Consider the following 27,500-nt stretch of genomic DNA (forward strand, 5'->3'; position numbering starts at 1 on the left):
ATTGATGTACAGTATAGATGTATGTATGGATGGATGGAATGATGAATGTACTGTATAGTATGCATGTGTGTGTTTATGTATGTGAATACGGAAGGTAGGGTTGGTCAGACTATTTAAATGTACAATTCTTGCTATAAATATGTGCTTTCCTCAATAAACTCCTAATTTGCTCTTTATTCATCGTTATTAAGGTAGTAGTTGGGTTTAGGTATTGGACAGGATTAAGAATGTACAATATGATCACTTTATAAGAATAATCAGCCAATATCCTAATAATAGGCAGTTAATAAGCCACTAGCTTGAATAAGTAGTGAGTACTTTAAAGTGTTACAATAATATGGTTATACTGTAGTAAATCACACAGGCAGTTCAGTTTTGTAACAGCATTTCAATCTCTACATATTCTCTTCACTATGTCTTGTGTTCATCTTTCTCTTCCACTTTTGCCTTTCCTTCCCCTTCCTCCATGTAATACACACTCCGGCTGCCAAACACGACCCGCCGGAGCCCCTCACGAGGCATTTTTCCCTTTCACCTTCATTATCACTTGTTTAAAACTTTTACTAGGTATTGAATATTTGATGCGGATTAATATTTCACCGCTGGAGTGCCGTCAGGAGAGTGAAAAAGCCAAAGAGCAGACATTTACGATTCTCCACCACGGTTTCCTCCTTGCTCTCAGACGCATCTCTGCCCCGCGGCAGCAAACATCACATGCGGACCGCTGACTCATACAAGACCGTTTCGTCATTACAGGAATATACTGTTAATGAACCAGAATCAAACTCTACAGCAGTGCGCAGATGCTGACATCATGAATGTGTCATCTTAAAAGACATACGAAACATACTAATGTTCAGAAATCTAAAACCGATTGCTCTGGTTTCTGAAAGAAGCGTCTTACATAGAATATAAGACTTTTGCTGCTTGTTTAAACTACTTGTTTAAAATGAGCTGAATCAACAGAATTCTTCAGTTTTTGGGCATAACCTAATTGTTTTATGTTCAATCCACTTAAATCTGTTAAATACAATGAAGTTCACTTAATCGATTTGTGTTGGGACAACATAAACGAATTGTGTGGAACCCAGCGGTTTTTTTTTACAGTGCTCACCAAGGATCTATTTATTTGATTAACAAATATGGTAACACTTTAGTTTATCACAATTCATGCTAATAACTAATTCATTCATTCATCCATTCATTCATTTTCTTCCGATTTTCCGGGGCCGGGTCACGGGGGCAGCAGTCTTAGGAGAGAACCCCAGACTTCCCTCTCCCCAAACACTTCCTTCAGCTCCTCTAAGGAGATCCCGAGGTGTTCCCAGGCCAGCCGAGAGACTTAGTCCCTCCAGCATGTCCTGGATGTTCCTTGGAACATGCCTGAAACACCTCCCTAGGTAGGCATTCAAATGCCCGAGCCACCTCAGCTCGATGTGGAGGAGCAGCAGCTCTACTTCGAGCTCTTCTCGGGTGACAGATCTCCTCACCCTATCTATAAGGGTGTGCCCTGCCACACTGTGAAGGAAACTTATTTCAGCCACTTGTATCAGAGATCTTATCCTTTTGGTCATGATCCAAAGCGCATAACCATAGGTGAGAGTAGGAATGTAGGTTAACACGTAAATCTTGAGCTTTGCCTTTTGGCTCAGCTCCTTCTTTACCACAACGGACCAGTACATCGACCGCATTACTGCTGCCGCTGCCCCAAACCGCTTGTCAATCTTACATTCCATCCCTCCCTCACTCGTGAACAAAACCCCAAGATACTTGAACTCCTCCCCCTGGGGTAAGGACTTTCCTCCAACCTGGAGATGGCAAACCACCTTTTTTCAGTGGAGCACTATGGCTTGGGACTTGGAGGTGCTGATTCTCATCCCAGCCGCATCACACTCGGCAGCAAACCGCCTCAGCGCATGCTGAAGGTCCAAGTTTAATGAAGCCAACAGAACAACATCGTCTGCGAATAACAGAGATGAAATCCAGTGGTCCCCGAACCTGACCCCCTCCAGCCCAAGGCTTCGATTTGAAATTTCGTCCATGGAAATTATGAACAGAATTGATAAAAAAAGGGCAGCCCTGCCAGAGTCCAACATGCGCTGGAAACCAGTCTGACTTATTGCTGGCAATGCAAACCAGACTGTGTTCATACATGATCTTCCCTGAGCACACTCCACAGAATGCCATGAGGGACTTGGTTGAATGCCTTTTCCAAGTCCACAAAACACATGTGGACTGGTTGGGTGTAACCCCGCCAGCCCTACGCTACCCAACCGCTCCAAGCTGGTATCGAACCGGAGACCTTCTGCATTGGAGTCGGTTGCTCTACCAAGGAGGCTTAAGACCATTGCCGCTAGCGTCTGTCACTGGAGCACCTTTAGAGGTCAGAGGAGTGAGGTTTACCTGCACAGCACTTTACAAGCTGGCCTCCGTTACACTCACCCCCGTAAACCTCACTCCCATCCGGGTCATGGCACCAATGTAACACCGCTGGCCTCCGTTACATGGGCATACTCCCATGAACCCTTGAGCACCCTGGTGAGGGTATAAAACTGGTCCAGTGTACCACGGCCTAGACGAAAACCACATTGTTCCTCCTGAATCGAAGGTTCAACCATCTAGGATTCAGGAGACTAATAAATAATAATTATAATAATTCCTTACATTTATGTAGTGCTTTTTGGGACACTTCAAGCGCTTTATGCACGTTTTTGGGGGGAATCTTCTCATCCAACACCTTTGTGCAGCATCCACCTGGAATATGCGACATCAGCTAACTGCTCCAGACCACACACCACAAACCAGCTGATTGGTGGAGAGGAGACGCTAATTATGATATGGGGAGAGTTAGGAGGCCAGGATGGACAGAGGCCAGTGGGCAAATATGGCAAAGATGCTGGGGTAAACCCCATAATCTTTTTCGAAGGACAATTTTTAATGACCACAGAGAGTCAGTATAGTTGAAGTCAGAATTATTAGCCCCTCTGAATTATTAGCCCCCTTTTTATTTTTCCCCTCAATTTCTGTTTAACGGACAGAAAAAAAATTCAAAACATTTCTAAACATAATAGTTTTAATAACTCATTTCTGATAACGGATTTTGTTTATCTTTGCCATGATAACAGTAAATACAAATTGAATAGATATTTTTCAAGACACTTCTATACAGCTTAAAGTGACGTTTAAATGCTTAGTGAAGTTTATTCATAAACAAATTTCGAGAGGATCACGTGCTTATGATTGTTCACAGCTGTTCCAACTTTAGCTAATAACTGATTATCCTATCAGACGATCCTTAACTCACTATAAATAACCAGACTTTTCTCATCTCAATATCTTCGTCTTGAAGAAACCCCCCCGCCCATCCCTACTTTCCCTCCTTTCAAACGGGCGTCACGGTGGCCAGTGATTAGCGCTGTTGCCTCACAGCAAGAATGCCCCTGGTTTAATTCCTTTCCAAACCAGACGGCATTTCTGTGCAGAGTTTGCCCGTTCTCCCCGTGGTTGCGTGGGTTTTCCCCGGGTCCTCAGGTGTCCTCCCACAGTTCAAAAACAAGCACTCTAAACAATTAATCCAAATACTTTAGCTAAACTCTGAGTAAACCTTTCAGTATCCATATCTGACACTTAGCTACAACAAGCAAGAAGGGGAGTCATCGAGATCTACCTGAGCTCAAACTCCCCTCTCGCCTTGCAATGGGAGGGAGCCCAGGGCTCGAGGATCTTATAAGCTCAGGGCTCTCTCCTGGGACAGCACGCCAAACTAGCTTTATTATCAATCATCAGCTAAGTGTGAACTCTTGAAAACAGGTAATTAGTTTAACCAGTTAAACTCTGCTGCTATTTTGGGATTTCCGCCTGGATTTTGCCTACCCAAATTTAAAACCCTTTGAATTTTCATAAAACACTATTGAAAGTGTTTAAAATATCTGTATATGTTGTTTGTGTTATAATAAAAACCTAAAAAAGAGGCGCTTTTTGTATATATATATTTTTTAAACTCAAATTTGAAAGTGTACCTTTTAGGTTCTGTGTGGTCTAGCGTGCTGTAATTAATTTTGGTGGTTCCTGCACATGTCTGTACTCATAGGAAAAAAGAAAAATGTCTCTACCATAATCTATGCAAAAGTTATTGTATTCCAACTGATGAGAGGTGCTGTACAAGCCACAGGGACCGATCACTGTTTTCATATTTCACTATTCTTTTGTTGAATCAAACATAATTCACTATGTTTGGACCACATCAGACATATAAAAGGATTACTTATGCACATCACCTCAAAAACAGAGGAGAATGGCCCAGAAGCACACAGCATAAGGTGAGAGATGACAGCTGTCTGTGCTATCTGGGGCTGCTTATTGATCATAAATGTATTGTTTTCACTTCTGCGCCATGGAAACACCACGATTCATTCAACAACAATTTGAAATGTGAATATAATTTAGTAAAAAGAATGCTAGAACCGTATGAGCACCGGCAAGAGCTTTCATTTGAGCTATAACTTGTACATGTGTCATATGAAAAATATAAATATATAGCAATGTTCAATACCCAGCTCGGGTATCCAAAATACTGTGTATTAAAGAGTAAATAACTTTTGTACAGTAGAATGAAAACCAAAGTAATGCATATGTGCATAAAATATAGATTCTACACTTTCAAACGAAACCACTTACAGGGGTCTGATGCAATGCTAGCTCTTTAAATCTTAAAGCGAAATTCGATGACGTCACAGAACCAGTACTTTACTAAACGGTAGTTTAACTGGTTTTAACTAGGCGGGATAGCGTAATTAGGCAAGTCATTGTGTAATGATAGATAGACAGACAGACAGACAGACAGACAGACAGACAGACAGACAGACAGATAGACAGATAGATAGATAGATAGATAGATAGATAGATAGATAGATAGATAGATAGATAGATAGTGTACAATGCAACTCATTGCAGCTAGTACTACAGTCGACTATTCGCATACAGTTGTGTGGCAGAAAAACGCATCATCTATTTAACTGCAAGGTCTCAGAAGCTATAACATGTCAATGTATCCATGAAGATGCACTTCCCCAACAGGCAACCCATATTTCTGAATGCACTTCTAATGCAGCATCCACAAGTCCATCTGTAAACGGTGACTCCAGCTCAGATAAATGACTGGATCTGGATTCAGCACGTGAAACGCTGCGGATGAATGTCCGGTCTGGCCATGAGCGAAATGAGGCCGTTTTTCACAGCAGCTTCCTAATACAAACCTCCCTCCCTCAGGCTTTGACAATGAGAGGACGAGCAGGAGCCCCTCTGGAATCTGATTAGGACTCCAGGGGTACCGAATGCTCATACACACTCCTAAATGGAGGAATCCTTCACTGGTTTTTTCCTCCACCTGTCACTCCACTATTGCATTTATTGGAGCAATGCTGAAGCACATCATACATTTGAAGCCGTTTATTAATATGCTGCGAGAGGCGAATGAATAAGCAATAAATGAAGCGTGTGCATGTCTGTGAGGAGGTGTTGAATGTGATTTTAAATGGAGAAATGGTCTATGTGGTGCTTTAGGAAATCTTTGGAAAAAAAAAAAGAAAGGCCTTTAAACATAGGATTTTTAAGGTAAACTGTGAAAAAAAATATGCAGGGTTCCATACCATTCATGCATGCTATCCCAACACAAATCGATTGAGTTAACTAACAGACTATAATGTATGTAGTCTGACAGTTGAAGTCAGATTTTCAGATTAGCCCCAATGAAAAAGTGCAATTTATAATTTATTCTGATGAAATTCTGATGAGATTTTACAGACAAAATAAAAAAATAATGAAACAATCCATTTTAAAAATACAATTTATTATGCGATCTTACTGTTATAAAATATCTATAGACTATACTGACATAAACTAAGACATACTGTATATACCATGCAAATGACCCTTTTTTAAAATACTATTAAAATGACAATTTATTATACAATTTATGATATAAATAAGTAAAGATTAAATTGTAGAAAATTAAAGAATATTTGTAAATATATGTATACAGATTTCTGCTGCAACATTCACATGGTAGGATAGGGGATATTTTCTTGGCGCACTTTAGGCCCATTAGTACCAATTAAGCATTGTGTCAATGCCACAGCCTACCTGAGTATTGTTGCTGACCATGTCCATTCCTTTATGACCACAGTGTGCCCATCTTCTGATGGCTACTTCAGGCAGGATAATGCACCATGTCAAAAAGTTCGAATCATCTCAGACTGGTTTCTTAAACATGGCAATGAGTTCACTGTACTCAAATGGCCTCCACAGTCACCTGATCTTAATCCAGTAGAGCACCTTTGTGATGTGGTGGAACGGGAGATTCATATCATGGATGTGCAGCCGACAAATCTGCAGCAACTGCGTGATGCTGTCATGTCAATATGGAGCAAAATCTCAGAGGAATATTTCCAGTACCTTGTTGAATCTATGCACGAAGGATTAAGGCATTTCTGAAGGTGAAAGGAGGTCCGACCTGGTACTAGTAAGGTGTACTTAATAAAGTGGCCGTTGAGTGTATATTTAATAGCAAAAATTTACAAGTAACTGCTAAAGTAAATGCAAAATAGTAACATTTAAGTATTTTAAATATTATATATTACAACTTAAGCCAAATATGGAAAACGTTTAATAAATATTGTTTAGTTTAGTGATGTAATGTAAAATGATGTATACATTTTAATATCATTGAACTAAAAAAATTAGAGTGAAAAAGCAAACGATATTATTATCATAATTTAAGGGCCATATAACTCCCTTCTTTCAGTTCAAAATCCTTCATTATGGGCGTGGAGCACGGTGAGCAGATGGAGGAGTGGCCGGCAGAGCAGGGGAGAAAGAGAAGAAAGAACAACTGTTGTCAGCTGGCTCACAAAATGAGACACAAACCGTGAGGAGACCCATGATTTTATAGTTTACAAAATTAAAATGCTAAGAAATAAACTGTAATTTAATGTTCTGCTAGACTTGTCATTTGTAATTTTATATACATATAACCACAATTTGTTACAGCATTATAAAGATAATCATGTAAACACTATATATAAGAGGGACTTCTCTATTCCTGAATCCCTGGGTCTGAATGCAGACACAGTGGATAGCAGTGCAGCAGGTCTCTTGCCCTAATTATTCTAAACATTAGCCCTGTCGGTAATCTGGAGGATTTTAAACGAGAACACAGCAGCACGGGTGTAGGTGATGTGTCTGAATGGTAACAAACTCAACTTATAAAGGACAAAGTCCACCATTCTCCAATTCTTGTACAGCTCTTTCGACAAAAATGCTGCAAACCAACAGCTTTGCTGTATCGGCCCTGACAGATTCGTGGGGAAACACATGTAAAAAACCCATGAAACAAAAACATACGACCCTACATAAAGGCTTAACAGTGCTTGCCATGCGGCAACATGGTCTCATCCAGTCATTGGGTCTCACAGCTTGGCAGTTCTGCCTTACCTTTGAAAAGTATGTGCTCTGATGAATAACTAAAAAGCAGGGTCTTCTCATTGGATAAAAAAACTCTGCCATGAATAATAACGAGAAACTGACGCGTCATCACTCAACTAGCAGATTCTCGCTACGTCAACCCGGATGATGACGAAAAGCTGACAAAAGCTCAAAATTATCCAGTTTTCCACACAATTAAAGCTGAAAGCTGTCCTAACTGATGCTCAACACACACAAATCTGTTCAAAACACACACAAAAAAACCTCCATGGTGTCCTGAACCTTTAATAATGTCATTTTTCCAACACAATCTCACGGCAATTCGTAACCTTTTGATTTATTGGCTAGTTTGTATGAATTCGTACAATCTAATTCGTACAATTTAGTACGATTTGCTCACCCCACAATGACTGCTGGGGTTATTGGTGGGGTTGGGTGCCACGGCTCCTTTTTAAAATCGTACAATTTCGTACGACTGAACTCTATATTCATAATTAGCCACTATACTGGCAAAACATAAAATACTTACGTTTTCTCGTGAGATCAGGCTTATTTTTCACAGTTGTTTAAACTTTTTTATTATTATTATTACATATTGAAAGAAATGCTTATCCGAACCGCGTCATAGCTTATTACCATAAAGTTGACTTGATTTTAAACTGTCCTCGACGCCCACTGGAGAAGACGCGCCGCGCTGTTCCTCACCGCCGGTTGTCATTGAAAATGTATGACTTCCAGCTACTTTGACGCTCTCGCCACTTTCCGTTTGTGATCGCTCCTCAGTTTGGGAAGGCTTCCACGCATTGTCGCTCCACCCCGCCCCCCTTTCCCGCTTCTTAGTTTGTGATCGCTCCTCAGTTTGGGAAGGCTTCCACATGTTGTCGCTCCACCACGCCCCCCTTTCCCGCCTCTTAGTTTGTGATCGCTCCTCAGTTTGTGAAGGCTTCCCCGCGTTGTCGCTTCAACTTGCCCCCCTTCCCACTCCTCAATTTGTGATTGCTTCCCCGTGTTGTCGCTCCACCCCCAAGTTTGTGATTCTCGCCCTCCCCCCCTTTCATCAGGGGGTCCCCCCCTCAGTGATCCCTGCAGGGGGGCCCCCGCATTTTGTGCTACGCCACTGGGTGTGTGGTCAGCGCACTGGCGCCGTTGTCCTGTGGCTGCAGTTGCATCTTGTGGATGCTGCACACGGGTGGTGGTGTGGAGAGACTCCCCTCATGATTGTGAAGCGCTTTGGATGTATGGCCATACATTATAAATGCAATATATAAATACACACTACGCTCTTGCTCTCTCTCTTTTTTTTTTTTTTTGCAAGATGGATATTTATAAGCGCCTGAATTAGAAGTGCATTTCTCAGAGGTTTACATACATAAAAGCATTTAAGAAAACTGATTCAATCCTCAGTTCAAGTAACACTGCTATAAAGCAGATCTCAATCAATCCAAAAAAGCCATTCAGGTCTCATATCTAATAGTTTCCCTGGTACCTTCACTCAACTGACATCATTCTGGCAACATCCCTCAGATTAAACCTTCCCTACAACCTACAACGTGACCAGCATCAGGAGACCCACAGAGTACAATGCGCAAACCCTTTTAGGCAACACTACAACATCATCTTCCTTTATCATCTTCTTCAGTTCATGGAGGATACAACACCAAAAGATGTTATTATGATTTAATTTCCCACCGGTACAGAAAGCTCCTGTTTCCGCCTCACAGAGGTCTTGTCCATTTCTTTCATTCTGTCTGTGATTCTTTCTCTATTGAGTCTCAGCCACATCTAAACCCATCGCAGGAGAACCACTAAACCCAATGTGTGGTCAGGCTCAGCTATATATACAGGCTGGACTTAATTCTGACCTAATATGTAATAATGGATTAAGATAAACTTAGGGGACAAAAAAGATGGTTGGAAATTGTTTTGTTGTACTGAAAGCAACGGTTAAAATAAGCCTAAAGTGTTTATTTGGCATCCCAGCTTGGTTTAACCATGAGTCTGGAGCATACCTGCCAACACTTCTATTTTTTCCTGGGAGTTTCCTGTATTTCAGACCCATCTAAATTGCGAACTGAGGAGGGCCGGTCTAACGGAGACATTTTTTGCTCGCGTTTTCCATCAACGTTTAATGCCTTGTGACTAAATAAAGGGCGTCAATGTGATCGTGCACACCGCCAAGGCAAAACGCCAAGGCAAGGCACAAAAACGTCATTTAAAAAAAAAACACCTCATGCTGTTTTTTTGGGGGGTTTTTTAATGCGTTAAAACTTTCTCTACTAATCAGATCGACACTTTTGTTCACGTGCACGGAGCTGCTGAAGTTACAGTTAACAGCACTTGGAGGCGCTCAAGCGCATAACTGTCAATGCGAGTGCACATTGAAGAAGATGCCCCGAGGCGATATAACCGTTTAGCTGCTTATTGCTCTTGTGAACAATAATCATTTCTTCTTGCTAGAGCTGGATCTGCTGCTTGAACCATCCATGCTTGTTCGAGTCACCAGTAACTTTAACAACAAGCGTGTAAACTTCCTTTCTTCCTCTTCTTCCGTGTTATAAGCGGTTGTCACATCCTTAACGTTGTGTAGCGCCATCGAACGTCAAAAAGGGATTTAGCATACTCTTCAGCTTGACGCCAGTGAAAATCGCTTGGGTTTGAATATGAAAAAACGTCTCGTAAAATGCTGACGATAAACGCAAACGAAAAGCGTCCCGGTGTGTAGGAGCCTTAAGGCTAGAAACTCCAGGGGTCCGTTCTTCGTACGTGGATTACTCAGTTAGCTGGATTTGGATATTGACGATTTGACACGATCCAGGATCGTTTCGTTCTTCAAAGCTGATCCGAGAGTTGTTGTCATGGCAACAGATCTGCTAGCTTAAACCTGATCGGGAGCAGGTTCAATTTATATAAACAGGATTAGATTGGCTCAGTTCAAGCAAATATAATACAGAAAGTATGTTCCGAATTCTGATATTTTCTTACAGTAGTAGTTATTTACACTTGGGAAAAGAGTAAATATTTTTTACATGTTTTGATAGTTAATATTCCAGTAATTTGATGCTTCACAAAAGTTGCAGATGCCTTTACCAATATCAAAATGCTTTTGTAAACAACCAGTTATTCTTTACACTGATTAAAAAAACAGCTACTATAATAAAGAAATTTTTTTCTAAATGTAGAACTAAATACACTGAAGTGTATTGAAATACATGATGAATACTCTTGACACGTGAAAGTGTAAAGCCTGCAGCTCACAACAAATGCTGAAAGTTATTGCGTGGGTTTTCCCCGGGTCCTCCGGTTTCCTCCCACAGTTCAAAAACAAGCACTCTAAACAATTAATCCAAAATACATTAGCTAAACTCTGAGTACACCTTTCAGCATCCATATCTGACACTTAGCTACAACAAACAAGAGGGGGAGTCATCGAGATCTACCTGAGCTCAAACTCCCCTCTCGCCTTGCAACGGGAGGGAGCCCCGGGCTCGAGGATCTTATAAGCTCAGGGCTCTCTCACGGGACAGCACGCCGAACTAGCTTTACAATCAATCTTCAGCTAAGTGTGAACTCTTGAAGTCAAGGAAATCGTGCTGAAATCGAGACGAATTTGTGTGATCTGTGATTTTTCTGACTGCGATATACTTCTTACAGGGTTAAACCTCTGAATGCTTCTTACCGAGCCACTGGAGTCCAAATCTCCACCACTGCGTGCTGTTGTAAAGTGCTTTACTAACCCTTTTCACACATACAGACATTTCCAGAAAAAAGACAATTTTCCGAAAAGGTCTGTATGTGTGAACAGGCCCTTTTTGAAAATACTGGTAAATTCGTTTCAGCAGTTTTCCAGAAAGTCAAGTTGTAATATTAACGGTAATTTGCCAGAATGCTGCGCTGTGTGAACGCAGAAGAAAGATTGCCGAAAAGAGCGCGTGCATGTCTAGAACGTGCTGACGTTAAACGTCTACTTTAGCCAATCAGAACACTCAAATGCATTCAAGTCCGTGCGGTTTATGAAAATAAAAGCATTTGAATATTTTTCCAGACACATTTAGCTGCAAGATGTTAGTCAGAGAACGTTTATATGTTCCTTCTTAATGCCAACTGTGTAAATAATTATCGATTAGATGCTTATGATAAGCCGTTGTTTGTTTACCTTCAAGCTCTGCTTCTTTCAGTTGCTTTAAGCGTCGGGTCGCGTGTGCCCATGAAACAGCTGGTGAGCGCCAGCACACACATATCATGTACATCTCGACATGCGAAAGTGTTTCTCTATTTGTTTTCATCGAAGTTGTTCACAATACTGATCCATCCACAGAGTTTGTGATGTAGTCAAATGTTTACAAATAAAAGCCCAGCCGTTTTGAGCTCATTTCTGGGTAATGATGTCAGAATTTACCGGTATTTTGGGATGGATGTGTGAACGGTCTTTTCCGGAAAAATCCATAACGTCCTCGCCTGTGTGAACAGCACTTTTTTAAATTTACCAGTAAAGTAGGATATTTACCGGTATCACTGTGTGAAAGGGGCTACTAAAAGGAAAGCCCAACACACACACACACACACATATGCGCATCAATATTTAGATCACCCTCTGGGTAGACACAAGCCCAAAACATCTAGCCTGTAATCTCTCTAAATTTATCCCGCTTTCTTCCTCCACATACCTGCATCTGTGAGTGTCTGGCTCTCTAAGCACAGGTTTCTCTTTCATTTCCCCCACAGATGGAGTCGCACTCAGACTTGGACGAGCTCCTTTTCTGTCTCTGTGTTTCTTCCTTGGATCTCAGCAGGGGCCTGGCAGCTCTCTTGTGCTCCGTTTCTCTCTCTTTCTCTCTCAGCTCATCTGCTTCTGTGCTTTTAACAAACACGGATGGATCCCCGTCCCCAACGCTCATCGCACCAAAACAATGCTGGATTGCAGTGCAGATGGCTAATGTTTGCGCATCTGCTGCTACAAACATGAACAGAAAACACACTGGCTGGACTAAATGACACTCTGCATCTCCATAACATCTCAAATGTCGCTCTGACTGCTTTAATAATAATAATAATAATAATAATAATAATGTCAACATTCTTTAATTATCTTAATTTTACAGTTTAGTTTGGCCAAGTGTCCAAATGCTTGCTCCTTTATTGTGCTCAGTCAATTTGTTTCAACCAACCTACTAGCTCACATCCGAGTTCATATATACTCAGCAAAATCAATTCTTAGGACAGTCTTGGTAGGACAGTCTTGGTAGGACAATCTGACGAGGTAGGACAAATCGACAGAACACTGGTAGGTTACATGTGGGTGCTAGTCCAGGATGGGAGAGAGGTTTAGAGGGGTGAGTGTATCTGAGGTAAACCGTACTTCTCTGACCTCAAAAGGTACTCTAGAGGCCATGGTCTTTAAACTCCATGTTAGAGAGCAACCAACTTCCAATGGGTTGGGGGAGGAGTTGTTCTGCATTCCTGCGGCTGTCCCGTGGGAGCCGCGGGACCAACCAGATTTCTGCGGCGCGGGAGTATATTTCCGAACTAATAGCGGGAGCTTTCGGTTTAATTTGGGACAGGAGCGGGCCATCTAGCAATACCGCTCCTGACTCCCGAGCGAGCGAGCACACGTATGTATGTGTGTCAATGAAACAGTGTGATGCTGTGTTTAGCTTGTTTGTTGCTATGTGTTTGTGTGTGTGCGTGTGCGAATGAGGTGTGTGTGTGTGTGTGTGTGTGTGTGTGCATGCGCGAATAAAAGAGAGAGAGCTTTGTCGGTGTGTGTGCTTGGTGCTTGTGTGTGTGTGTGTGTGTGTTTATACAGACAGCTTGTTATAGGCTGTCTGGACTCTGTATAGCTGGGTGGTTTCCGGCTTTGTTCTCCCCCCCTCTTTAGCAGGATCGGGTGTGGCGGGTAGAAAACGGGGCGGCGGGACAACAAATGCTGAATATAAGCGGGAGCGGCCAGGTTCGACTAACACCTGGCGGGAGCAGGATTCAAAATTTAGTCCCGCGCAGATCTCTAGTTGGGGGCATTAGGACTGGTGTCCTGACATTTTATCTTACCCATCAGATTATGCGAGTAACACGGTATTTGATTGGTACTGAGGGTTAGGGATTAGGTAGGTTAGGGTAATCTTACAGCTTCATATCACACTAATACAAAAATAATAATTAACATGTAAATAATTAACATTTACGCTGGCAGCAAAATTTGATGGGCAGCATATTACGTCATCAAATTGCGCTACCTACTTTTTGAATGGGAGGTAGGACAATCTTACAAGGTAGGACAAATCAACAGAACCCTGGTGGGTTACATGTGGGGGTTCGTCCGGGATGAGTATAAGGTTTAGCGGGCTGAGTGTAACGAAGACCACCTAAACAAAGTGCTATGGAGGTGAACCTCACTCCTCTGACCAGAAAAGGTGCTCTAGCGTCAGATGCTAGAGGCCATGGTCTTTAACCTCCTTGTTAGAGAGCAACCGACTTCCATGCAAAGAATCGCCAATTCAATTCTAGCACAGACCAGAATGGGAGTGAGGTTTAGGGGTGTGAGTGTAACGGAAAGCAGTTAGTGAAGTGCTATGCAGGTAAACCTCACTCCTCTGACTTCAAAAGGTGCTCTAGCGACAGACGCTACACACAAGTTGATGCAACTTTGCAACAACTTTAAGGCAACGAACTTCAGGACATTTTTGAGTTTACTCAACTTAAATTGAGTCAAGTGTAGTAACTGGGTTGAAGGTTCAGTCAACTCAAAATGTCCTGAAGTTTGTTGCCTTAAAATTTTAAGTTGAGTCAATTTAGTAACTACTTTTCTTTTTTTTTTACAGTGTGGAGGTATTGGGCTGGCATACATAGAATCGCCAGTTCGATCCTAGCTTAGAGCGGGTTGGTTGCAGTATGACCAGTGTAACCACAGGGAGGTAACACTAACAACTGAGGTGAGATCCAATATGCAGGTTTATTCACAGTCAGGCAAGCAGTGGTCAATGCGGGTGCAAAAAGGAGTGTGAGGACAATCCAGAATCACAGTCGAATACAGGCAAGAGGTCAGAAGGCAGGCGGCAGAGGATAACTAAATAAACAAGGCTAGATTCAAAACACAGGAAAACAAGACAAGGAAAACGCGTCGTAATGCTACTTTACAGTGAACAATACTCTGCAACCTGGGTGAGTAAATGAGTGGCTTACGTAGGGTGTGTAATCAGTCTCTGACAAGGCTCAGCTGGTGAGAATGTAATCAATCTTGATGAGTGAGCATGTGTGAGTGTAACCGGAGAGCATGTATGAATATGTAGTCCAGGGGAAGGCGGAAGTGTAGTCCTTAGTGTTCGTGTGAGAACCAGCGATCTCTGGAGAGCGATCGCTGGTTATGTGACAACCAGTTACATATATAAAAATAAATAATATAAAATAAAATAATAAATTAATTAAAAAATCCTTTGCAAATTAAAATGCCGTACAAGATGTGTTTGAATATTCAAATGAGTGATTATGTCCTCAGATATGTGATCATTTGCATATACTTGAATTAAGTGAGGTTCAAAGAAATTATTTCTTTCGTTGTTTCTTTTTACATTTTTTTTACAGATTTTTATAGAAGGAATTTTGAGTATCTCCATTCATCCTGTCACATAACCAGCGATTGCTCTCAAGAGATCGCTGGTTCTCACACTATAACCATGGACTACACTTCCGCCTTTCCCAGGACTACATATTCATACATGCACTTCGCCCAGACACCCATGTTCATTCATCTAGCTTGATTACACTCACCACCTGAACCTTGTCAGAGACTGATACACTCCCTACATAAGCCACGCATTTACCCATCCAGTTTGCCGAGTCTTGTTAGCTGTACCAGTAGCATTATGAAGCGGTTTCCCTGTCTTGTTTCCCTGTGTTTAGATCTTAGCCTTGTATTCCCTGTTCTCCTGTTTAGCCGCCTGCCTTGCGACCTATTGCTTGTTTATATGACTACGATTCTGGATTTGCCTACACATACCCGTTTGTGCCTGTATGACCACTGCTTGCCCGACGCTGAATAAACCTGCATATTGGATCTTACCTCCTGTTGTCTCTGTCACTTCCACCCCGTCGTTACACATCCCTCCATAATTCACAAAATAATGAAAACAAAACAACTGAATTCTCATTTTGAGAAAACAGGCTTTATGAATGTGTTGATTTAACTCTGCAGATACATATTGATAAATAAAGAGTGACATGTTTACATGTTTACTTTGCATTAGACTAAAAAATACACTTTAAGAAAATACCAACCCCCCCAAAAGTATTAGAATATTAGGAGTGACCACACCCCCTAATTTAAATAAGCTAATGTATTTATAAGTGCGTGTGCATGCGAGCGTGTATGATTGTGCGGCTCTCCTCTGGGAGTGTTATTCACACTTTGATTCTGGCCCGGCGCAGATGGAAATGTGTGGTGACGTGAGTCCCTTGTTATTGATTTTGGTAGACCTTGTGCAGTGGGGGAGGTTATATAAACCCAGGCCATTAGAGCACACCGGGGGAAAAAAAAACTTCCTAAATGTCCAGCTGGATCTTCCTCAAATGTCTGAACACACTCATTCATACAACACACACACACACACTGCTTACCAGCTTTGCCCGGCCACTCCTGATGATTTAGGCTTAGTTCTGACACAAACTACTCAGAAGAAGGACATTTGCTGTTTGTTCAAACTACTTAATTAAAATGAGCAGGAAGAACGCAATCATTAAGGGTTTTTTAGGACAACTTAATACTATTCAATATTATATAATATAACTCAATATTATCAGCCCCTTTAAACAATATATATGTTAGATTGTCTGCATAAGAAACTACTGTTAAACGATGACTTGTCTTTTTACCCTAATTAAGCTTTTGAATGTCACTTTAAGCTGAATACTAGTATCTTGAAAAGCATCTAGTAAAATATAATGTGCTGTCATCATAGCAAAGATAAAAGAAATCAGTTATTAGAAATGAGTTATTAAATCTGTTGTTTAAACTGTGCTTTAAGCATCTTCACTGTATTTTTGATTTTATTATTGCTTAATATTAAAAACAGTCGGCAGCAGCAGGAATACCGCACGCTGTCACTTTAAGAATAGTGCGGCTCTGATATGGTTTCTCCTTCACGTGTCTTTTGATTCACAACTTGTTAGTTTATTACACAAATGGGGGTTAATATGAATAATTACTAAACACCGCGCTCTGACACAAATGTGCATGTATTTGACCATTAAAGCGCTCACATTAAGATCGCGTTAGATGTGTGTGTGCTCTGCTGTCTGAGGCTAAGCGCGACTCGCGTGCAGACACACACGCACGTACTACCTGTACGAGGCTAAGCACGGCGCGCGCACACACACAACAGCACGTGCTCTTTTGCGCTTTTAAAATTGTGAATGATGCGCATCCCGTCCTGCAAAAGTTACATTACAGCACACGCTTTTAGTCATTTTCACATGGAACTGAGCTTTGCAGAGGCAAAGAGTTTTCACACGTGTACAACTGAAAGGGGGCGGTACGTGATGGAATAATCGTTTATCTCGATTAGTGGTTTTTCATAATCGTTAAAAGCCAAAATCGAAATTAGATTTTCGATTAATTGCACAGCCCTACTTAATTGATGACTTAGTTTCTAGTTTAATCAACTTGAATTTGTGAAAACGTATAAGTCAACTTAATTCCTTCATGTTGTCACAACACAAAATTAATTGTGTGAAACCCAGTAAAGAATGTTGGGTTCCACAAAACTGATTTGTGTTCACTGAAAAAATACTTTTTCTTACTTAGATTTTTTTTGTCTTGTTTCTAGTCCAAATATCTAAAAATTCTTATATCAAGAAGTATTTTCTAGGCAAGCAAAACAAATTGGGCTCTATTTTGACGGTCCATGCGCAAAACGGAAAGCGCAGGGCGAACCACTTTTAAGGCGTGTCAGAATCTATATTTGCTAATTTAAGGACGGAAATTTGCTTTGTGCCAAGGCGCATGGTCTAAAAGGGTTGAGTTTATTTTCTTAATGAGTTATAGGTGTGTTCGGAGAATAAACCAATCAGAGTCTCATCTCCCATTCCCTTTAAGAGCCTTGTGTCGCACCATAAGCGCATTCGCTATTTACATGACGTAAAGTAAGTGTAAGTGGAAAAACTGAGCATTTTACAAGCAAACAGTAAACAGTTTTTTTTTTTTTTTTTTTTTTTTTTTACAGAAAACAGTTAAACAGAGCATCTACCGTGCAAGAATGAGAGATAAATGATCTACTTTCACTTTCGCTCTTGGATAGGGAAACCTTTATGCACAGACATCAATTAGTCTATAAATAATTAATTTCATCTGTTAAGCGCAAATATTTGTTTCAAAACTGTTTCTAAATTCAGTTTTAATTTCCAGCAAATTAATAAATGAACAATAATAACGAAGTGTGCTCAAAAACCTGAGCTCCATCCAAATACACATGCTGTGCCCCATATGGTCTTTGTTGCAATCTGTTTCCTCAAACTGTTTGAGTTGCCTTAACTTATTGGATTTTACAGAACTTAGTTGGTTTGATTTCTCTTCATTTATTGAGTTTTACTTTGTTCAAATTGCTCATTTATTTAAATGAATTAAATTCACAGTACTCATTAAGATTCGTTCTTGAACTTAAATGGTTTGTTGCAATCGGTTTCCTCAAATGGTTTGAGTTACCAAAACTTTTTGGGTTTTACAGTGTATGGAGACATGTTAATACGAAGCCGTCAATCAATTCTATGTCACGTTGCCGTCAGCCTCAAAAAGGGAGGGATTTGGATCCTATTTTAACGTCAGGAAATTAAAAAAAAGACAATTATTGTGTTTCTATAACTCCAGAATGACTGTGAGCACACTATACCTACACACAGTTCTGTCCAAACAGCTTACAAAAGATGATTTGCATAATAGGTGCCCTTTAAACGTACTGGAAAACCAACGTGTACGTGTATTATTGTTTTTGCAGTGTAACCCTTGCTTTCCAATTCCTCATTAAGATGTAGTGTCTAACAGCCAGACTTCTGAACAACTGATCCACATTGCAGCAGATTCTGGCCAAGAAACGCTCACTTTAAGATGAGAACAGACTGTCTGAGCGATATGTAAATTGACTTGTACAGTACGTGATGTTTAGGCGCAGGTAAAGCTGAAATCAGATACAGCCCGGGAAAAAAAAAGAGAGCAGCGGAATATAAAGACGTGCTCAAGGACACTTGGCTTGTTTACTTTGCCATTGTCTCAAACAAAACTGTTGAAAATCTTTCAACAATGCGATGGCAGAAAGCTCACAAACTCTGCCAAACGCAATGACTTCTTTCTTGGAAGGCCTCATAGTAGCAGACTGTGAACTTGTAAACATGATACTGTTTCCAAGAGAACTGAAACAGATCATATTTCTGTCCCAGAACTGAGTAAAGCAGTGGTTTTAGATCAGCGTTTACACCTGGTTTGACACATTTCAGGAGATTCTGAATGAAACATATGTAAATGAAATATAAATCTGTGCCAAATAACGTTAAAACTTTCACTAAATTATGATAGTCTGAGCAGTAAAAACAAACAAAAACGTCGAAAATTCTAAATTTACAAAGAAATGAATAGCTTTCTTTGTTGTTGTTGTTTTTTGTACAAGGATGCATTCAATTGATCAAACGTGACATCAAAGCCACAAATAACGTTTCTATTACGAATACAAGTTGCTCTTTTGAATTTTTCATTCATCCTGAAAAAAAGCATTAGAATGGCCACAAAATCACAAATATCACATCTAATGGTCAAAACGTTTCTTGAGAGTCTAAAGGCTGATTTATACTTCTGCGTCAAACGCCGGCGTATGGTACGGCGCTGACGCATAGCCCTTCTTTGTGGCCGTCGGCGTCGCTGACGTGCACCTCTCAAAAAATGTAACTACACGTTGCAACGACGCATAGCGCAAGCTCTGTGATTGGTTGGCTTGGTAGCGCTGATGAGTCTGGGCGGGACCGAGAGCCACGTGAATGGTGCGAGCCTGATGTAGCCATTGTTTACAAGTGTGGAGTCCCGTGAAGAAGCTCCGGATGGAAAGTTTTGTTTTGTGTTTACCTCATAGTTAAAGTTGTTGCACGTCTGCTGGTTCCTGCCTCAAAATGAGCGAGTTTGAGCCACTTGTACATCCCGGAAGTGTTCAGGAAAAGCAAAACAGCAGCGAAGAACCTTGACATAGAAGAACATTTACACTTCACTGCCAACTAGCGTTTCAGAAGAGTTAATGCAGACCAACAGAGACAGCGTGCAGAAGTATAAATGCACAGCCACGCACATTGCCTGCGCCGTGGGTTACGCCGGTCACTTGACGCAGAAGTATAAACCAGGCTTAAGGGCCTACTCACACTATGCTATCCGAACCGTGACCAGGCCCGTTTGCCGGATCGTTCGAGAAGTGTGGGTGCGCTGAATCGGGCTCAGGCACGGTTCACTTGGCTGGCCCTGGCCAGTTTGGAAGAGGTGGGCCTGAGCGCGGTTCACTTGGGCTTTGGTGCGGTATGCTTGTAGTGTGAATGCACAAAGCCAAAAGCCCACCAAAGCCCGAAACTGTAAGCGAGACGTGACTTTTAAGGGGCTGTTTCATATGGATTTATTAATCATTACTACTGTTTAATGAACGCAAAATGTGGTAGTTAATTAAAGACGCAAACCCCTCACTGCACCACAGCTGTGCACCTTCAGCAGACCTCCTCATTCCTGCAGCACGAGGGCTTTATGATTGTTTATGAGCGTCAAAAGTGGCGGATCTGTTCGGCGAAATATCTGACTGCGTGTGACCGCATCTCTAAGGACTGTTCGGCGAAATATTTGACTGCATGTCACTGCATATCAAAAGACTGAAACAATATAACTAGAGAAATCTCCACTGTGCTGAGCGAGAGCGCTCACTCTACAGCGCAGCATCAATGACGTAAGCGTGCCCATGCCCGATTGTAGTGTGAGCGCGGGCCGTCGGGAGAGACGGGAGGGGAGACAAGCGTGCTTTGGCCCGGTTTGAGGCAACTGTAGTGTGAGTATGGCCTAAGGGTGCTTTCACAAATGTAGTTGGCTTTATTTGGTCCGGACCAAGGGCAACAAATGATACATTGTTGCATTGTTCTGCAGTCTTTGGGTCGTTTTCACACCACACTGCTGGCTTTGGTCCGAACAGGTTGAAAAGAATCAAAATCCACATGTCTTATTGGCCAGATGTTGTTGAACATATTTCCTAAACTGCTTATCGATTGGTCAGAATTCATGTGCGGGAAAATGCCAATGAACTTCCGCAAGTACACAAACCGACAGACACAAGATGTCGCTTTTTACAATGAAGGGACAACTGCACTGAATGATTGCATCCCTGCTTTAGACAAACCATACATTTCGAGAATGAAGCGCGGCCGCGGCTGTAAAACAATGTTTCAATGCATCGCACGTCACTTCAGGAGAAGGCCTGAAATAATTTAGCTAAACTGCGACATGGTCATCTTACAGTAATATTACCAACAATCCATCAGGTAATGTTTTCTCTCTCTCTGTTGGTAAAGCGCTGTCAGTATTGGATGGATTGATGCATAAATAGACAGACAGACAGACAGACAGACAGACAGACAGACAGACAGACAGACAGACAGACAGACAGACAGACAGACAGACAGACAGACAGACAGACAGACAGACAGACAGACAGATAGATAGATAGATAGATAGATAGATAGATAGATAGATAGATAGATAGATAGATAGATAGATACTGTCATGGTTGCAGGTTTGTGCACTCTTTCGGAGTGTCTGTTCGATCGTGTGGGTTTGTTTTGTTTTTGTTGTCCACGTGTATTTGTTTTAGTCACGTGCTATGACGGCACTCAGCTGGTTTGATTAGCTTGCCAGCTGAGGCTCATTATCGTGCCTATATATGGGCGACGTTTTCAATGTTTCCTTGTCAGTTCGTTATGTGTGCTTATGTGTGTGTTTGTCTGTGCTCAGGACCGTGAGGAGTTACCACTGGACCCTGTTCTCCTGTCTGATCCATGCCCTGTTTTCTCCTAGTCCTAGCACCGCACACTCATTCCTTGCATTTATTTTTGACTGTGTCAAATAAATTCTTTTCACTCTCTCTTGGATCCTTCTGTACATTATTTGACTGTGATAGATAGATAGATAGATAGATAGATAGATAGATAGATAGACAGACAGACAGACAGACAGACAGACAGACAGACAGACAGACAGACAGACAGACAGACAGACAGACAGACAGACAGACAGACAGACAGACAGACAGACAGATAGATAGATAGATAGATAGATAGATAGATAGATAGATAGATAGATAGATAGATAGATAGATAGATAGATAGATATTTGACTACAAATCATAAACAAGGTGTTGTGTGGTATTAATTTGGTGCAGTGCATGAGAATAATCCTTAATGGTTTGATAATATGTCCCTGTAAATATCACTAAAGTGAAAAGGAACACATGCTTTTGCTTTCAAACTTCATTCATAGCATTAATTTTCCCTAAAAATGCAGTCAAACGTACTCGGAGGTATGTTTATTCACAAAAATGCCAGCTAAAGCACTTATTTCCAAAGAGCCCGTGTTGCAAAAATCTCCTTGTTTTCAACTTTTGAGGACAAATCTGCCATTTCTGCAAATCTAACATGCTGGTCTGTGAATAAACTTGTTGACGTGTCACTAGAGACCGAGACTAATGGCATTATCATCGACAAGCTCAAAAGACCACATCTCATTCATATGTCATTTAATGCATTATTCATCAGGAAATTAAAAACTAATATTTCAACTCAACAGACCATTCCTCAAGGACTATAAAACATTTCACTGGCAAACAAACTCCTCAAACCAAACTTCAAACTTCTCTCATTCCACAGATGATTGTCCACGTCAGCGTATCTGAGCAAGTACTTCTCATCATTGTGTTTTCCGCTGTTGAATACATGTAAAATCAGCTTGTCTTACCTGTATATGATACAGGCGCAGTCTCTGCATGTGCCACAGTTCTCAATGTCCTGTCCTGTTCGGTACGAGTGTCTTCTGAAACACACAAACCAACAATAACCAGAGGGTTTTAAAGCTCTGAGCATGTGCTAATAAAAATGGCCAATTGTTGAGCTTTATTATTAATATTCAGCATTTTAATTCAAATTAATTAATGAATTTTTAATGACATTCGCTGATTTTATTTTGAGAGTTTTAGGTCCCACTGGACTATAGACAGATATTAAATCGGATGGATGGATGGATGGATGGATGGATGGATGGATGGATGGATGGAAAAATGGATGGATGGACAATTGAAATACAAAAGACTTTTAGACAGGTGGATGGATGGATGGATGGATGGATGGATGGATGGATGGATGGATGGATGGATAGGGATGGATGGAAGGATGGATGGATGGATAGAAAAATAGATAGAAAAATGGATGGATGGACAATTGAAAGACAAAAGACTTTAAGACAGGTGGATGGATGGATGGATGGATGGATTGACAAATGGATGGATAGACAATTGAAATACAAAAGACTTTTAGACAGGTGGATGGATGGATGGATGGATGGATGGATGGATGGATGGATGGATGGATGGATGGATGATTGGATAGACAAATGGATGGATGGACAATTGAAATACAAAAGACTTTTAGACAGGTGGATGGATGGATGGATGGATGGATGGATGGATGGATGGATGGATAGGGATGGATAGGGATGGATGGAAGGATGGATGGAAGGATGGATGGATGGATGAATAGATAGACAAATGGATGGATGGACAATTGAAAGACAAAAGACTTTAAGACAGGTGGATGGATGGATGGATGGATGGATGGATGGATGGATGGATGGATGGATGGATGGATGGATGGATGGATGGATAGGGATGGATGGATGGATAGGGATGGATGGATGGATGGATGGAAGGATGGATGGATGGATGGATGGATGGATGGAAGGATGGATGGATGGATGGATGGATGGATGGATGGATAGACAAATGGATGGATGGACAATTGAAAGACAAAAGACTTTTAGATAGATAGATAGATAGATAGATAGATAGATAGATAGATAGATAGATAGATAGATAGATAGATAGATAGATAGATAGATAGATAGATAGATAGATAGATAGATAGATAGATAGATAGATGATGTTCTGAATGAAACTGCAGCTCGTGTTAGTGGCATCTATAATGAATGACTCTTCTAAGTATCTGCTACTTATATAAGACTGAGTCACAGCCAACAGGACTACACTATCATTCTGCATCTGCTCAATGAACAGCACTGCCATTAGTGTGCGCTTAAAGATTGTGAATGTCAGACAAAAGACATATAAAAGACATATTCAGAGAATGCAAAGTCAACAATAACTTACTGTACATGTCTCATTATCTAATACAAAATCTGAATATTTTTAGGAACACAACACTTTTACAAAAGGCTAATTTTACAGCTCCCCTCAGTTAAACAGTTGAGTTTTAACCTTTTTAAATCCATTCAGCTGATCTCCGGGTCTGGCAGATGCATTTTTAGCTTAGCTTAGCATAAATCACTGATTCGGATTAGACCATTAGCATCTAGCACTAAAACTACCAGATTTCTATAGCTACTAGAATTACCATAGCAGTCATTCTGGCCATTTTATAAAATTTTATAGGTCAGAATCTGAATTATAAAAAATATTATCAGACATACTGTGAAAATGTCTTTTCTCTGTTAAATATAATTTGGGAAATATTTTTTTTTTTTAAAAATCAAAGGGGGGCTAATAATTCTGCCTTCAACTGTATTTATTTATCTATCCTTTATTTTACCAGGAATTTCCCATTGAGATATACATCTCTTCTACCAGGGGGTCCTGGCTAAAATGCCAGCACAAAATGTTTCGGATATGAAAATACACACATAAAATATCTCAAATTAAAATTTACACAAAACATTTACATGATTTTTCCAGGAAAGACTTTAAACGATTTTTAAAAATATTTAGAGATGGAATTGTTTCTAACATGATGACACTTTGCATCTCATTCCATAATGTAGGGCCAAAGCAGGAAAACGCTGTTTTACCAAACTCCGTGCACACTCTAGGAACAGTTTAATGTAATTTATGAGAATTTTGTGTACTAAAACTACAACTATAATATGATTAGAGGTTAAGTTACAAATATAAGATGGCAATTTAGCCAATAATTCCCTGGCAGTGGATAGAAAAATATGCATTTTTCTCCTTTGGTGCAGGGAAAACCATTTTTCACAAAATACAATGATGGGTACGTGAAGATGCATTCGTCACAAATTCTCACAGAAGATGTCATACTGTCATGTCATATTGTCAGCCAATAGATATGTAGTTAGGGTACTAGGCTGCCTGCGAATATCTGTGCTCCACTTTCATTTTACCTTTTACAAGCAGGGGGAAAAGCTGTTTTCACGACACTGAAAATGTTGCTTTGAAAGAAAAGTTATGATTCTGCAATAAGAAAGTTAGGACAGGAAGTTGCTAGGCAACAGAGCCACACATATCTAAAGTCCTGCTGAAATGCATGCTGTCAGTTAGAGAGCTTTGGCAATAAAGAACATTTAGGAACAGAGAGGAGGTTCTCAAGGTGAATGCATACCTTGGCTGTATAGGGTCAAACAACAAAAGTAGGCCAAAAATCTTGGTGTGATTTTGGAGTCAAATATGAGTTTCAGTAGTCATGTCAAAACAGTAACTAAATCAGAATACTGTCATCTCAAAAACATTTGTATTATTTGCTTTGTTTCCAGTGAGTACTTAGAGAAACCTTTTCATGCTTTTATCAGCAGCAGGGTGGATTACTATAATGGACTGACCAGAACCAGATCATCAGAGCACATTACACCTGTCCTCAGGTCTTTACTCTGGCTCCCAGTTACATTCAGAATAGATTTTAAAGTATTATTACTTGTCTATAAATCACTAAATAGTCTTGGACCTTAATACATTATAGACAAGCTTACTGAATACAAACCTCAGATCAGAACAGATCACTCAGATCATTGGAATCAAGAAAATTAAAAATTCCAATAGTTCAGTCAAAGCAGGGTGAATCAGCCTTCAGCTACCAACAGCGCCCCCACTGCTGGAATCAGCTTCCAGAAATGATCAGATGTGCTCCAACATTAGGCACATTCACATTAAGACTGAAAACACATCTGTTTAGCTGTGACTTTTACTGAATGAGCACAGTGCTGCACCCCACATATCACACTATTATGTCTTCATTTTCAGTTTCAATCATTTAAAACCTGTTTTAATATATTTTAGTCTGTTTTTCCACCTGCGGATACTCATCCCAAGGCCCTCAGACTATGCAGTGTCACTGATTCGACGAGATGATCCCAAGGTTCTATATCCTGGACCAGGCCGTATCCTGAGCAGTTACTGTAGAGGTCATGGAGAAGTGGAGAGCATGAGACTCCAGGGACAGATGAGTCTTCACTGAGGTTCAGCTTCCAGCCCCGCCGCTGAGACTACAGCTCTGCACAAGACGTTTGGCCAGCGGAGAAATTGAAATGGTCGTGCCGAACTGAGTCTGGTTTCTCTAGAGTATTATTTTTTTTTCACTTTCGCCAATTGGTGAATTTTTTTTTTTTTTTCCTAGACGCTGTCGCCACCAGCTTACATGGTTCGGGATCGGTAGAGATACAAATCGATGGATTTGCTCTTCAGTGTTTGGACTCTCAGTAGTGATTATTAACCACACTGAACTGAGCTGAACTGAACTGAACTTAAACTCTGAAAATTGAGCTGACCCTGTTTCAATTTACTACAATCTTTTATGTGAAGCTGCTTTGACACAGTGGGCAAGGCAATGGCGCAGTAGGTAGTGCTGTCGCCTTACAGCAAGAAGGTCGCTGGTTCGAACCTCGGCTCAGTTGGCGTTTCTGTGTGGAGTTTGCATGTTCTCCCTGCCTTCGCGTGGGTTTCCTCCGGGTGCTCCGGTTTCCCCCAAAGTCCAAAGATATGCGGTACAGGTGAACTGGGTAAGCTAAATTGTCCGTAGTGTATGAGTGTGAATGTGTGTGAATGTGTGTGTGGATGTTTCCCAGAAATGGGTTGCAGCTGGAAGGGCATATGCTGCGTAAAAACTTGCTGGATAAGTTGGTGGTTCATTCCGCTGTGGCGACCCCGGATTAATAAAGGGACTAAGCTGACAAGAAAATGAATGAGTGAATGAATGCTGACACAATCTACATTGTAAAAGCGCTAAACAAATAAAAGTGAATTTAATTAAATTTAATTGTTTTTAATCATTTTTAATTGTTTTTATTTTCTTGTTTCTTTTATTCTTGTTTATGTAAAGCACTTTGGATTACCATTGTGTATGAAATGTGCTATAGAAATAAACTTGTCTTGCCTTGCCTAAAGGTATATGCTCATAGCTTTTTAGTGTTTTGTAATTTTAATAAAATAGTAATTTTAGAAAATTTATGAAAAGTCAAGGTTGTATAGCTATGTGGGAATTGTTAAAAAAGTTAATAATTTCAAATATTGAAAATAGTAATATACCTGTCTCTATAATACTCGTGTTAAAAGTTGACTTTTCGTTAGTTACAGTGTACTAAGTCTGATGGAAAATAAAAGATGCTATTTTGCAGGCTGGAAGTCAATAGCTACATTATCTTCAAAATATCTTCTAATGATTTAACATACAGTAAGAAAAAAATTGTAACAGTTTCAGATCACTTCTAAATGAGTATATCTTCATTTCTGGGTGAAAATGTGCTGTTGAAACAAGACAAAAATACCAAGGAAGAACATTTTTGCTGTGCACACAGAACACACAGGCAGGTATTACACACAAGTCAACTTACAAAAGGATTAGTTATAGATGTCTCCACACATTAAGCCAGAAGAAAATATTTCCGCATTGAAATGAACCACCTTTGAAAGCTTTACTGACAGTCTTTATACAGCACATTACAGCATGATCTCTCCTGC

At 40.6% G+C, this 27,500-nt stretch overlaps 1 protein-coding gene across 16 annotated transcripts in view; it reads right to left on the reverse strand.

The window, feature by feature from the left end:
- Positions 1-27,500, reverse strand: part of LOC101883723 (uncharacterized) — a 303,912-nt gene that overhangs the window by 108,440 nt on the left and 167,972 nt on the right. For 8 of the 16 annotated variants that reach the window (XM_073951890.1, XM_073951886.1, XM_073951887.1 and 5 more), the window contains one exon: positions 22,484-22,558. In XM_073951890.1, coding sequence (XP_073807991.1) covers positions 22,484-22,558 — 75 coding nt within the window. Of the gene's footprint in view, positions 1-22,042; positions 22,559-27,500 lie in introns of those variants that run through there. The other 8 variants (XM_073951898.1, XM_073951892.1, XM_073951896.1 and 5 more) reach the window with 2 other exon arrangements.

The sequence above is a fragment of the Danio rerio genome, chromosome 5 (assembly GCF_049306965.1).
Source record: "Danio rerio strain Tuebingen ecotype United States chromosome 5, GRCz12tu, whole genome shotgun sequence".
Taxonomy (NCBI): domain Eukaryota; kingdom Metazoa; phylum Chordata; class Actinopteri; order Cypriniformes; family Danionidae; genus Danio; species Danio rerio.